Source organism: Aquila chrysaetos, chromosome 9 (assembly GCF_900496995.4).
Source record: "Aquila chrysaetos chrysaetos chromosome 9, bAquChr1.4, whole genome shotgun sequence".
NCBI lineage: Eukaryota > Metazoa > Chordata > Aves > Accipitriformes > Accipitridae > Aquila > Aquila chrysaetos.
Window position 1 is genome coordinate 20,045,345 of NC_044012.1, and position 15,249 is coordinate 20,060,593.

The window sequence follows — 15,249 nt, forward strand, 5'->3', positions numbered from 1 at the left end:
GCTATGATGTCATGTTTACACAGTGAGGAAGATGAAATGATTTATTAACAGATTTTCAGGATGATCATTTAATGCTTTTTGTAATAAATTCATTGCCACACTGAAAGAGGTACAGCACATTTGCTAAGTTTGTAATAACTGACAGTTACTGAAATGTTTCTTGGTATGTTTACAAAACTAAATAGTTGTCTTCCCTCCATTAATCAGCATACATAAACTTCCACAGTAATTACTTCTTATAAATAAAGACAGTTTTATGCAGTAAGGCTGTTTACACAAGTTGCAAGCATTGATCTTATATTTCCAAAGCCACAATTGGCAGCTGAAACATTTTTGCAAGCCGTTTACTGAACAGCTCTAGTACTACTCAACTAGTCCTGTATTTCATGGAAGCCTTACTGATATGCTTTTTTCCATGTACAATTATGAAACTTTTAAGTTATCTGCCCACTCACCCCTTTTTACTTTAGCAATTTGTTTAAAACACTGACCTGTTCAGCAGCCTGGGCTTCTCCATAAGTTTCCAAGAAATTCCCTTGGATCACGGATCCTATGATAGTCAAACCTTTGCCAGCTTTCAGCTGGGATGCAAATGTTAACAATCTAGGGTATTTTACATGCAAATCTTCATCAAGTTTCAGAAGCACCAGCAACTGAGGCCTGGAGAAAATAAAAAAGGGAATGTATTTTTTACTAAGGCCTTAACAAAAACACTTCTAAAAACCTGCTTCTCTCATCACTTCGAGTGTGCTTGAATATTAACTCTGAAACAGTACATTCTGTATCTCACATATTAGAAGGATTTTAATTAATATTTATTTCTCTTGATTCAAAGCAGATTTGAAGCACTGAGGGAATTCTTCTGCTGCATTGTTTGGACAGTCATAAAACCTGTTCATGTACTTAAATAAAACACTAATGCAAGCCTCTTAAGCTAAGTGCTTGATTTTCAAGGTTCTTTTAAGTACTATTAGAGCACACACCTGTGTTCATACTGCAAGGCTGTCCTTCCAGATCTATCTGGATACTTACGCTGAACATTGGGAAACATGAATACTTCCATCTAAACATAGATCCCACCTGCCTTCTGTCCCTTAAGGTATTGCTACACATCAATTAAGTTATTTTCTCTCTTAAGCTATGGTTGAGCAAGTATGGAAAGATTTCTGGAACTCTCTTCTTCGGTAGATTCCCAGTCCTCTTGTTCAGAGCCTAAGAGTTGTGCAACGCCTAACTGAGAGGAGGGTTCTTGCCCACTTAATCTGTCTTCAACACACAAAGCCAGAGGGAAAAAATGTTGGCCACTGTTTGGTGTTTAATCCTAGAATGATAGCAGTGACTTCTTTATGCCCACAGTGCAAATTGCCACGGGCCTCTGGACCTCTGTACTCAGAGATCTCCACAGTTTCCCCAAGTTCCACTTTTGAATTCACCAATTCAGAGTTCAATTAAAGATCCAAAGGACACGAAAGGTCTGTCAATACAGGGTCCACATAGTAGGGCTTAGGCAGTGATAGCAGCTTATCGCAGACTCAACACTTTGTTTTTTTTAATATTCTGGGCATATAAATTCATTCACACAGACCAAAAGCATCTTGTTTGTAGTCCAGTTTAATTCCTTAAGCATAAACAGATAATCATGACAGTGCATTTTATTAGTGTAAAATGAGTACCTCCAGTTCTTTGTGTGTGGAGGGCCCTCCTCCAGTCTGAGTAAGGCATATCTTGCTGCACTGAGTGAAAGACCCCGGATACCATCACCCCATTCCTTCTCCGCACTGTGAAGAACACACAGTTTAGCCAACATATGGTTTCATGAGGGCTTAACTGCACACTTATAGTCATGCTATAGAGAAACCATTACCTTACAATGAGTTTAATAATGTGATACATAGCATCCATCGCATGTATATTTATCATTTGTACATGTATGTCTGTGATACTTACCATGTATCACATGAGAAGAATGCAAATGTTTCAGTCAAATGTATATGACAACACTATGCTGTGCTTAATTTGTAATCAACACTCCACTACAGAGAAGGCTTCCCAAGCATATACAAACATCAGGCATTCCAATACCGCATTTGTTAAAATTAAGTTACACAGCCATACTACAGCCTGACTCCATCAGATATTAACAAATCTCAGACAACCTAATCTGCAGATTCAGCATTTTAAGGACTGTTCTAGACAGACCTTTGCACCAGATAAACTGGAATAAGATGCCTGCCTTCAGCTGTTCTGGCCTGAAGTAATTATGTGTGATAGACAGCAGAAGGATAGATCCCAGCCAGGGTTTCTGCCTCCTGTGACTCTCAAGTTTCACCAAACACCTTTAGAGGCTTAACAACAAAGCACTTCAGGGGCTTTTGTTTAGCACTGAAATGAACTAATAAGAGAAGTCCTCTAAGTCGTATCTCTGGACAGTTCCTTCTCCAAATGTGAAGGCTAGAGATAATTCATTAAAAATAGACCCAATCTCCTTCCTACCCTTTTCTATCCAGTTAATACTTACCCTTGGTATTCAATGTACTTGTAAATCATGCCTGCAATAAGCATAGCTACCAAAGCATAATACCAAGATGAAATGAACATCAGTGCCAGGCAAATACTCATGCCTAAAAATGAGAGGGCCCTAAAACAAAAAGCAAAGACATTAGTAAGTAGCGGGGTAGAAAAGCTTAAACACAAGTCAATTATTCTCTTGCTCTTTTGTCTTTAAATTGTCTGTTCTGAACTGGGAGTGAAAGTAAAGCTACCAATGGATCTCCCCAGTCCCCAACAGTTTTAGTATCCTGTTGTTGAAATGAAACTCTCACGCCATTAAATATCTGGGTCTGGTCCACTATGAATATTACATTGATGTACTCTTGTCTAGAACTGATATCGAGAGAAATAAAAGATGCCCACAACCTCATGGAGACGGTTCTTCCAAATCCCGCACTGTACATTACAGACCAGGCGTTGAGCATGCCGGCCTTTTGCTTACCAGTGGTAGTATTTAAATCGAGGCCGCCAGTTTGGAGTTCTAAGAAGTGTTTGTACTGCACATGCTAGATTAACAAAGAGGTAACACATCAGGAAAAACCTGCAGAAGCAAAAGAAGTGCAAACCTTTTAGCACACACATTTATAGATTCTGGCACATACTATAATCACATTAATGATTTACAGTCAAACTACAGCTGCCCTGTCACATGTGCCTAGCCCTCAGATTTTTATTAGCCTGAACTATCAGTACAAAGCAGTTAGAACAGTTTTTCAATTGGATCAGGTTAGATCTATCCACAACATCAATGCTATCTTTGTTCTGTGATAAAAATAACATTTTCCCAAACAAACTAACAATATACTAAAAACATGTTTATTCACAGAATACTCCAGAGCAGAAACAAATAGATTTAGATGTAGAGCCAGAAGTCAGAGAATTCATAGAAACAACAGAAGCGGAACTCAGGCTCCAGTAATTTGCTTTACTGGTTTAAGATATAGTTCTGAAATACAATCAAATTAGCAAAACAAAAGAGTATCACTCTTTCCCTGCCCTGTTCCCCACTCCCCCAAACAGCAACCAGCCTGTTTCTTACATTGAGAGAATTGGAGCCACCATGTCAAGTGAAGCAATAAGGATTCCCAGCTCAGCAATTAATGCTGTTAACAGAAGAGCCCACGTCGGCTCACCATTCGCTTTTCCATGACCAAAAACCTGAAGAAACAGAAACTTTAAGCATATTTTCCTACATACTTCTTTCTCTAGAGCAAGGAGTCAAATTACTCTAAAGACTTTCTGTGCTTCACTAAATTAGATGTTAAAACTTCTTCATAAAATTACTATATGTGTCTATTCACACTCCTTTAAAAATATTCTTATTTTTTTTACAAAAGAAAACAAAGCATTAAAATAAAAAAAAATTGACCTTCACTTCAATGCTGGGCAAACTAGGGAAAATAAACCTCCTTTCCGAGAGCATAAAGTCAAATAGCTGATTAGTTACTATGTACAGAATGCTTTTTTTTTTTTTTAAGGATGTACAAACCCAGAGGAAAGGAATGATGTTGTCCTTTGCTATTGCCTGCAGCAGGCGGGGGGCTCCAGTAAGGCTCTGTAAACCTGCTCCACAGGTAGAGAAGAAGGATCCTATCACAATGACCCATGGCGAGGGCCATGAAAGGGTGCCCACCACTAAGTTCTTGTTCACTGCATCGCCGTACCTGCAGAGAACAGCGAGATATTCATATTCAAAGGAGTATTTTGACAATCATGTTTGGTTTTTTGGGTCAGTTTTAAGATGTCATTTAAATATTATTAAGTATTAGATATTTTCTTGATTAGGAAATATAGAAAGTAGTAAATAATCTGAGTTACTCTTGATACACAGATAGGAAGTGTCTGTAGCCTGATTTCAATACTTTGAAAACTTTATTTTGATTATATATCATAAAACTCTTACATTATTATCACAACATTATTTTCCACTTTCACATAGAAAGATGCAGGAATTAAGACATAGGATGGAAAATCTGAGGGAGCCATGCCAGAAAACACCAAATCAAATACAAGAAGATTCCCAAAACATTGTTTACAATTTACATACAAATATGGTTTAAAAGGAACCCAGAAGTAAAAGCCAAAAAAAAAAAGGGGGGGGGGGGGGGGGTGCACAGGACACAAGATAGGAAAGGACACGCCTTCCCTGCAAAAAAAGGAGAGCATTAAAGCAGTGAAACTTACTTATCTCTCAGGACTACACCTTCTATGCAGGCTCCAAATAATAATACACAACTGAAGTCTTGAGTACAGAGTATGCTAAGGAAGTAGGATTTATTTAGACACAGCAGATGAAAACAACCATAGAAAGTATTGTGGAAAGTTCAGTATGTGCCTCTGTCCTACGGCATTTGCACTGCAGCATCTCCGTAAGTACATGGTAAAGCTGGTGAGTAAATTAATGTCTCACTGCTCATATATAACTTCTAATGTTACAGTGACAAAGTTATTATTCTAAGTTTCAATTTCTAAAAAAAGACTGTTTTAAATGTTACATTAAAGGAGATAACTTCAAAGGAAATATTTTTATATGTAAATGCCAATTTAATCTGCTAGTATAGAACAGAAACTGATATTAAAATATCTATCTTTTCTCCCTCTTCCTCCTGTGCCCAAAGGTATTTTGAACATATAGCAAACCATTACTTTGCACTTTCTCATTTTGTGGTCTCTGATGGCATTCACATCACCAATAAGTCTTTGAATATTGGGTTTGTTATTAAACTGTACAATTGTACAATACAAAAAGTAATAAAAGGGGAAACATTGATCACTTCTAAAAATTATAGTGTAAGCCTTCCACTGGGTGGCGTAGTAATATCTACATATAAAGTTACCCACCACGAAATAAGTTTTGAACTGCAAATGTTTTAACACTAGACCTAGGGGTTAGGTCTGTGACCTGTTTTAGTATTTATTACGTTCATAGGAAATGCAGACTCCTTGGTACAGGGTCAGTTCCCAAAGTAACATCTGGAAAAGGCTGCGCTCCTAAGAAGCTGGGACAAGTGAGCTGGGATCCTGATTTACAGCTTGGCAAGTTTTGGCAAAAAACCAGGTTGGAAACAGCAGAATTTCCAGGAGAGTCACCATCTCCGCCAGCTGCCCTTTGGGTGGGATTTATTCAGAAAGCTCTTACAAAGAAGTTTTGAAGTCCTTGCTCATATTAATTGCCTTTTGCCTTTTCTTTTTTTTTTTTTTTTTTTTTTTTAATCTCCTATGTTGATAAATAGTAGTTTGGGACACCAACAGCTAGATGAAGCTGAAAGACCTTGGCTGCTTCTCTTCTCTAGCAGGAGAGAAGAGATTAAGAGTCTTTCCTAAGCAAAACTCCTGCAGTCCTAAGCCCTGAAGAGTTTAACCACATACAAAACCTGGCAACTTCAGCCGGGACAAAGGCTGTTCCTCTGACCAAACACTCAGCACCTAGAAATCTGGTATGATGAACATCCTCATATTCTGCAAATTAAGTGCTCCAGTCCCAGTGGAAACAGGCAGGAAACAAGTCATTCACAGCTACGTGGACCTCACTACTGAGCACAGTGTTTGTAACACCTCCACGCATGCCAGCTGGGGATGTGTCTTAGAATCGTGGAATAGCATTAAATCAGATTAATGTGTTAAAAATCAAGGGGGGGGGGGGAATAAAACACAGTCCTCTAAGCTGATTTAAGATGATCTCGTTTCACTGACTTCAGAATAAATACATAAATTCATGGGTACCAGTGAGCAGCTGACTCTACACATGAACCTTCCCCCCCTACCCCCTTGGGGAACATCTAGTCTAATTTCTAACTCTCTTTATCCTGCCCTAAAATGTTCAAGAAAGCCTATACTCCTTAGTGTCACTCAAACTAAAAGGCTTGCTTTTTTTTTTTTTTTTTAAGGAACTGAAATATATGATCTCTCCCATTTAAAGCCTTTCCTCATCTTAATGGTCCACTGCATCTTAAAAAAATATACACCTGTATTCCACCAGCCTGAAAAGCTACAGCCCACTGCGTAGCAAAGAAAAGCAATGGAAGTGCAAAAGAACAAAAAACCCAACACAAAAAGGGGCATGGAAAACAACAGGATAATTATTCTGATGCTTTCAGCTCACAGACTGTTTGGGGTTTTTTTTCCACTGACCAACCATACCCACATTGATAATTTAGTCACCTGAAAGCAGTTCCACAAATCAGATACACAGTCATCCACCTGAGTCACAACATGCCAGGACTCTACTAATTTTAAAAGGATACAGACTAATGATGTGGTGACAATAGCAAGAATTGTTCCAACAGGAATGGATTTCTGTGCATCTTTGAGGTCCCCTGATCTGTTTGAACCAGCCATGATACCTGAAAATACATTCTGGATGTAAGATCATGGGAGAGAAGAAAGCTCAAGAGACCCAAGATGCCCTCTCGTCCCAGTATTCTCACCGGTCACTGAAGGGAAGAAGATGCCAACCAGCACCATGAATGAAGTAGCTATATCGGAAAGCACATACAGATGGAGGTTGTTCTTCTGGCCTGCTACATCAACAGATGGGTGATGTGCTTTCTCCAGTATCTCTCCTTTCTCCAAATAATTGCTCCATAAGTTGTCTTCAATGTTATTATCACACCACAGAAAAGAAAAGCATGTTTCAGTTCAAAACCTGTTCTCATTATAACGGGTTTACAACTGAAAATTACAAATGCAATTCACTGATCAACACAAATTAAGACGTATACAGGTTACATGAAAGAAAATTTATACTGCATGCTTTCAAGGGAATCTGTAACAAAAACAATAAATATGTATGAATAGCCTAGAGAAGCCTAAGCACATTTAATGCTTTAATATCACTAAATGTAACATTCTTTTAACTTCGTACCTATTTTAACCCCAAGAAACACATTGAATATTTTCAATGAACCACTATACCCACACATAGTAGCTCAGCGAATCCAAAGCAGCAATATGACCAGCTTTCTAGATATAAACTGATTTGTTCTTTAGGCAGTGGAAGAATTTACAGAATTATATGGTTGGCATTTGAAATTTCACTAATAAACGCTGAGTCCATTTTAGAAACTAGACTACTAGTTTCTGTGAAAACAGGAACCACAGGCACTCAGCACCTGCACAAACCAACTGGTCTCACGTTCATTTCAATAATGAACACTTTTCAATGATATTATATTCAGGAGTGGGCAAAGAAGGAGGTACACTATTTTTATATGAGTACTCTTATCTTTCAGGACATAATCATAATCGGTATAAAATGGAGAGTCATAGCTACACAGAGTTCTGAAAAATTTTAACAACTTACTCATGTTGGTATAGCTCAATTACAGATGACTTTCTGCTGAAATTATGAGATGTATAAGGCAAATTTAATCACTTTTACAGCAGACAAGTACTGTATCAGGACAAATGTGCCATCTACTCTTTTTAAAGATTATAAGACTTGGTTTTCTTTATTGAAGATAATTTTCTTCACTGTAACTACATTTCTTCAGTCCCTCTTTCTTAACCAGCAGGGAACAGTTCAACCCATTTCAACTGCTCAGCATGTCTCCTCTTTAAGGGAAAAAAAATATTCTGTCATACCTTTTAAAATGCCACTAGCAGCTCCCGGAATTCCTGCTATCTCAGAGACATTGTTCATGAGGAAATATTCATCACAGTTCTCGGTGGTTAAGTTTGTACTGTGGCAGAAGAGCTCCCAAAGCTTGGAGGCCACAGTAATGTTATCCCTAACTATGGTTTTGGCACAAACATCAAACTGATCTCTGGACAAAGTCCTGTTGCCCAACATGCAAATCCTGGAAGGGAAACATGAAAACCAGTGTTATTATATGGTACTGGGAAAATGAAGTCTGTCCTTCCCCACAATTCTTCTTTCATACCATGGAAACTTCAAGTGCCTCTAGTCTACTACATCATTTCTGAGCTCCAAAAAGATGGTGGTAACAGGACAAAGACTGTACATCTGTTTCCTTTAAGGGTCAGCAGTATAAAGCTACTTTTCCAACAATTTTGGGAGAGGTATATAAAAAGCTACATCAGTGTGATTTATTGAATTTGGTAAATTTACCTTAAACAATAAAAGGGAAAGATTAGGCCACTTCCCCCCCCCCGCCCCCAGTTAAACAGAACTACTGGAGTGGAAGAGATCTGAAGAATACTAGCATTCAAATTCCTAGATATTTAGAATATCTAAAGATATTTGGAATCACATTATCCCAGCTTCTGTATAGTAGCACTCAAATGACCCCTGACATTTTAGCTTCAGAATTAGGAGCTTATATTTCAAGCACAATAAGCAAAGTTTCTTCTTGTCAGAAGATACTATGCATAATTGCTGAAATCCTCCAGTGCCTGTTGTGTTTCACCTAACTACAAATACAGTTTATTCCAGCACTGAAAATTTTTCATCTACTTCTCCAAAGACAGTTCCACAAGACATAGTGATATAACATAACAGCTTGCTGCCACTAAAAGTTCATTGAGCTTCTCTTCCCAGTGCCAAAAAACACCCACAGAAAAAAAAAAAAAAAATTATTTCTTCCATTTTAATAAGTTTAATTGTTTCACAGGTCTTATCAATCATGAAAGCCAGGAAAATGGAAGACAGGGCCATTTTTGTAGGGTTTGCAGGCCTGTGAACTGTAACTTCAGAGAAGCCTTCCCCTCCAGAATTAAAAATAAATACAATATCTAGTTACTTCAGCAAAAGCAAAAGGCATACAGCCCAAGGAAGAAAGATAGCGAGAACATTCAAGAACAATCCAAGCGATAATGAGGGGGAGGTAGAGACATTGTTTTATTTTTACTGCTGTAAACCTGCCACTGTTGTAAAACACTATAATCATTGGGCCCTAAATATCTAAAGGGAGCACTTGAGGGTTGCAAGTACTTAGTTACGGTCACAACATTTTAAGATGTGAATAATTATGCAGACTCAACTCCTCTATTTCCATTCCATTCATCTCTTGTCAGCAGCATCAGGAAATACTGTTTGCATTTCTGGTAAAACACATGCACCCACATTATTGCTGCTCCAGCTCCGAGGTTTAAGATACCATATTACAAGTTTAACTGCCAACATGCCAAGCAGTACGTGTTGTGTTCAGAGCAGGGCTACTCACATGGCAGACTAATCTGCTTTCAGGCCAAGGGGAAGTTTCGCTGGAGCCTCAGCACAGCCCCACCATCACACCTTCCACATTCCTAAGAGATGCCCTATTTCTCAGCAAGCAGCTGCATCACACCACCACAGTTTCCAACCACGAAGGCAGCTCATCATGTCCGACTGGCCTGGAGAAAATGGACTTGCCAAACTGCTTCCTGCTAACTGCCATAAATAACCCAGAAAAATTCTTGCTAAAATTTAACTCAGCAGCCGTAGGCTAAGATACTGGATCGTCTTTGCAGGAAGCAGAGAAACGTCAGCCTCTATCGATCTGTATACTCACCACAAGACTTTATTCTACCAAGACAGTTAAAAAATGTAATAATGCACTCATTTTAGCCTGAGAAACTTCTATTCCATGAGCTCTGCATGCGGAAGACTATCACTGTCAAAAGAAATCTGAAGTAATTCACAAAAAAGGTAGCTTTGACAACGTATTAGGCAAAAGTTTTAAGGAACTTCCATTGAACCCCACCTTCCAGATCTGCAGGCAAAGCCATACCCCCATCCAGAAATACTACTCACGGAAATTCAGGTGGATCAAAGATGGACTTGATAGCTCCAGCATAAATGGACAGTATAGATATTACTACGCAGGCCAAGAAGAGGGAAGCAAATTTGTTAACATATTTCACGCCTACAAAGACCACCACTGCCATTAGGATGAGGAATACAGTTCCATACACCCTCATGTTATTTAGCATAGCACTGGATGCATCATGGGCACCGGATGGATGAAAAATTGCTGCTTGTGGCACAATATATGTCTGAAACAAGAAGAAAGCAAGCTGAAGGAACACAGGAACAGAATTCTGGCTATATTACTGTAGTGATCTTGTACTTATACTAGAAATTTAAATCACTTTCCAACCTGTAACACGCTCTTAACCAGGAATCTTCAGTTTATAGAAAAAGTCAAGCAATAACGGCCCATTCTATTTCAGTAGTACAACTGAGCCAACTTCATCAATGATGAGCATGTGTCTTTGACTAAGTCGTACTTCCATCTGTGTTTTCAGAAAAGCTTCCATTCTGGATACCCACAGAGCGTGCAGCTTCCAAAGGGAAGCACTAGCAGTACAGAATTGGACACCAAGAAACTGGAGACCTTCTGGTCTCTACCTGTAAATACGTATACAAATATGGGACAAGAATACTGGGGCATTTTCCATATGCTATTTGTTTTAAAAGCAGACTACTCCAATACTACTCACCAATAAAATCTCAATGGCACCAAGGATATACATTGCTCCTGCAAATGTTGTTCCCAAATAAAAGCACAGCCCTACAGCTCCACCAAACTCTGGGCCCAATGACCTGGATATCATGAAATAGGAGCCACCAGCTACGAAACAAGAAAAATGAGAGTAAAATTATCATTTATTTATTGTTATAAATTGTAAAATATTCACAACAAGAATACAACAAAATTATACGCTGTGTATCTGCTTTTTGTGGGGTTCAACTGAAGTATCTTTTTGTTAGCACAGGGGTAACTAAAAACCAAATAATTTAATCTTTAGTCTAACTGATAGTAAGAAGAAATACCAGATATGAATTCAGGCTTTGTATCCTGGCTTAAGCAAATTTCTCTGGAATAAAACCACATTAACAGCTTATAGCAACTTTTTTTTTTTTTTTTTAAAAACAGAAATGAGAAGTTTGGTAACTACACTTACCTGGAACAACACCATTTGTGGCAATAGCACTCATTGATATGGTTGTCAGCATAGTCTGGGGAAAACAAGGAAAAGGAAGCAATTATGTCAACAACGTTTTTTAAAACGTAACTTATTTCTTGATAGAGTAAAGCTGCCACTGCATATAGGATACAGTATTTCTATTTATTCTGCCTTGACAGGTCATTATCTGAAAGAAAACAAGGGCAGCAGGAATTTAATCATCAAGCTGTTGAGACTTTTGCTTGAGAGATGACCACTGCTTTATCAGGTCAAATAACGGATGTCTGCAGACAAAGCAAGATAAAAGAATGCAGGTGTCCCTCCATCTGCAGAGTTGAAATTCCAACAAAGGCTAGTCCAGCAAAGGAGACAGCCATGACCTGGCACAGGCACAGAAAACAGCTGTTTGCTGAACAAACACTATTTTTAAGACTGTATCTACACTAGATACAGTTTGCCAGTTTACAAATACTAGCCAAAAAAAGAAAAAAAAGGGGGGGGGGGGGGGGGGAAGAAATCACTTGACTACAAACATAGCAGAAGTGTCTAGCATAAACCTGGCTTTTCTTTACACATGCATCTACAATGCAGCCTCTCCAAGTTTCTTAATAGTTTCACAGAGATTATGTCACATGCATTATTTAACCCATATACTTACACAACAGCAGCAAAGTAATACAATCAGGAAGGACTGAAGAACTCCAGCCATTCCCACCATCCAAGTCAGCCGAAGGAAGAGAATAACCCCAAAGATATTCTGCATGCATGGTAAATACACCCCCATCAGGGTGCCCATGCTGGGTGACTGAAAAAAAAAAAGTTCATTGACATTCATTAACTGGAGTTATTCACAGCATAGGTAACTAAAAACCCCTACAACTTCAGTTTTTCAAATGGTAGAAATCTGGGAAACGTAAGGTAGACACATAAAAATACTTTTGTGCTGGACTTCCACAAAACACGATGCAAACTCCAAAACCACGAATTTCTGAACAAAATGCTGACCCTATCACATCTTCACACCTGAAGTAATTATACTCAGCATTTAACACCAACTACTAACAACAGAACATACATATATTTGTTTTATTGTAGAACCACAGAGTTTCTAGTATGAAACCTGTTGAATTCTGCAGACCCCAAGTAAGATAGATCCTACCCTACTCCCCAGAGTTTACTAATTAGTTTCATGGAAAACATACTTTTGTGATCTTACAACCAGAAGAGATTTGGAAGCAATCTGGAGACATGCATAATGTATTTTCTTCCATGTTATATGTTCTATGTAAAACTAATGATTCTAACCTTTCTTCTGTTTAATATTAGCATCACACTCTGAATTTACTTTTGACAGTGACTGAGAAAATACAAGTTAGTTACACAACTTCACAGGTACTGCACATGACTGGCATTCAACATAGTATCTTGTAGAAATCTCTTTTGCCCAAATAGTTATTGTCAGAGGACAGTCAGATCCAAAACAATGATATTGAAATGCCACTGATAAGGGTTTTATTTCAAGGAATACAAAAGTGTTCCCTGCTTTGGCACACCTTGCACTAGCAGCATTTCAGAGTCCCAAACCTCTGTGGTTTCCTGCCAAGACATTTCATTGCTTATGCTTTCTGAGGTTTTCCTTTGCATTTAAAATTATACAGAATGCTGAAACACAGGGGAAATAGAGAGTGTAACTTCTCAAAGGCTCATCCCTTTCTATAAATAAACCTGAATTCCAAAACATATTACAGATAGACAACATTTAAAGAAACCCATGAACAATCATCTAAATGAGAAGGATATTAAAGGAAGGTGACAACAGTTGTTCAAATTTGACTCCACATAGCATTAACTAAATGCAAAAATAAATAGGTAACATGCACCCTTATAAACAAATTAGTTATGAATCAAAAGCAACGCTACTTAAGGCAAGCATATTACTCTTAAAGCAATAAAATGGCTGTCAAAAACTTTGTTCTTGCCTTGTCTTCCCTGTGGAAAAATTTAGTTACCTAAGGTAAGTCAAGAGTGTATTTTATTACACAAAGCAAAATTCTAGAAAAATCAAATGGTCAAAATAAGCAATCTAGGAATTTAGCGCTTCAACTCGCAATCACACAGTACAATTTGAAATTTCCTCATCTGCATGAGGAATCTGCCCTGCTGGACATGAAAGAAAACTGTGCCCAAGAACATGATCTGAACAGTTCTTTGTTAGAAATGCCAGGCATTGCTGACTGAGTTTTCTGAAGTCAGCTTGGAATTCTTTGTGTGACTAAGACTAAAGCAGAACAAACAGACCTTCCCCATATACACACTTCAATGCGGGTGAACCTCCTGAAGTAAAGTGGGCAACAGAGCCATGTGCTGATGGTTGCCAATGGACTTACCCTATGCGACCCACCAGCACGGGGCCAGAATGCTGTTACTCACCTGTTCTTATGCCACAGTACAAAAAAAAAAAAAATAAATCCCTAAAACGTCACCTGCCATTTATACAAAAATCACTGTCCTATAGAACTAACCTGATCAGCTTTGTCAAGGAATCATTTTCTGATACTAACAGAAGTGACACTTGTACATAAGTATCCTGATTAGGGTAAGGTAAGGACTTTTTAACAAGTTGTTCCAATGCTACAGTGGAGGAAGATCTTCTCAGGGTATTCTTTATAGTGTACCTGCTTCCTCAAGAAGGGGAGGTTTAGATGCTTTTGATTCAAACACCTTCATCTGATTCACATTGTCTTCAACTGCATGAACACCAACTGAGAAAGGACTAAATAATGTTGCCAGGCACTGGGCAGATTTTGCCCTGCATAAGGGCTTCCTATTGTCACATTAATGTATTCTTTGCCTCTATCTGATCATTCATCCATCAGTCACCCCCCTCACAGCATCTCTGAACGCAGCAGCCAGCATCAAGTGAATTTATCAGATGTGTGGGTATCTCAGAGGTAAAGGATTCTCTACGAGATTGTCAAAATTGGCATCTGGGAAAAGGAAAGCAGCTCAACCTATTGCCCCTACACAGGAGAAGCAAGTAGAGCACAGTTATCATATATTCTATATGACAGTCTTCCAAACACTATCAAAGCAGGTGAGTTTTCAGCCTGCCCTTTACACATCTCCCAACACCTGCTTCCTTTGCATAAGAATTCACCTTAGCTCAGCTCCTTCCTATCTTCTGCCCTATGTGGTCCCTGCAGCTTTGCTCTACTGTTAATCATCTTCTTCCCTTCCCTCTTAAAGTGGCCTCTTATGCATATCAAGTTAGAAGCTAACTTCAGCCACAGGGGAAGAGAAATCGTGCACTAGCTGTGTAGTTATGAGACTACTGCAGAGCAAAGCAGCCTAGGAAATGCGTAAGTGTCTGCCCGCAGACAAAACCCAAGCCACAGGTATTACTAAGTGTACCTCAGGCATAAGAGTTTACTCTGGATTTTCTTACCCCGCGGAATAAAAAATACTGGTATGAAAGAATGATCCACAAAAACGACTTGAACCAGCTTGTTCACAGAAATATTTAACACCAATGATCTGCAGTGACTTGACCCTTTTTTATAGCAACTTATAATCAGTAAGTGATACTAAACCAGTGCTTAAGTCTCAACAGAATGCAATCTGAAATGAGAATGGTATTATGTTCAGTCTCAACAGCTACCAAATGAAAAAAATTTAACACCCCATGCTGCATAAAGGAAATAAAACACAAAGACATTTTGAAGAACACTGGTTTAGATCAACCAAGAAGGGACAGAAAAATCTCAAAAACAGTCTCAATTTCAGCAATGCAGATCATGTTTCTGTTCACTCTAATCAGCTGCAGACACATAATTGATAGAAATATTGATC

The 15,249-nt window shown here is 38.5% G+C and overlaps 1 protein-coding gene across 6 annotated transcripts in view; it reads right to left on the reverse strand.

Moving 5' to 3' along the window:
• The window catches only part of SLC12A4 (solute carrier family 12 member 4), a 49,596-nt gene that overhangs the window by 8,299 nt on the left and 26,048 nt on the right, over positions 1-15,249 (reverse strand). For all 6 annotated transcript variants that reach the window (XM_030024777.2, XM_030024776.2, XM_030024778.2 and 3 more), the window contains 14 exons: positions 12,059-12,205; positions 11,398-11,452; positions 10,933-11,063; positions 10,244-10,485; positions 8,134-8,348; positions 6,978-7,142; positions 6,795-6,893; positions 4,735-4,792; positions 4,040-4,214; positions 3,590-3,708; positions 2,993-3,091; positions 2,519-2,638; positions 1,674-1,778; positions 492-660 (listed from right to left, as the gene is read on the reverse strand). In XM_030024777.2, the coding sequence (XP_029880637.2) occupies positions 492-660; positions 1,674-1,778; positions 2,519-2,638; positions 2,993-3,091; positions 3,590-3,708; positions 4,040-4,214; positions 4,735-4,792; positions 6,795-6,893; positions 6,978-7,142; positions 8,134-8,348; positions 10,244-10,485; positions 10,933-11,063; positions 11,398-11,452; positions 12,059-12,205 (1,899 nt within the window). The remainder of the gene's footprint in view (positions 1-491; positions 661-1,673; positions 1,779-2,518; positions 2,639-2,992; positions 3,092-3,589; positions 3,709-4,039; positions 4,215-4,734; positions 4,793-6,794; positions 6,894-6,977; positions 7,143-8,133; positions 8,349-10,243; positions 10,486-10,932; positions 11,064-11,397; positions 11,453-12,058; positions 12,206-15,249) is intronic.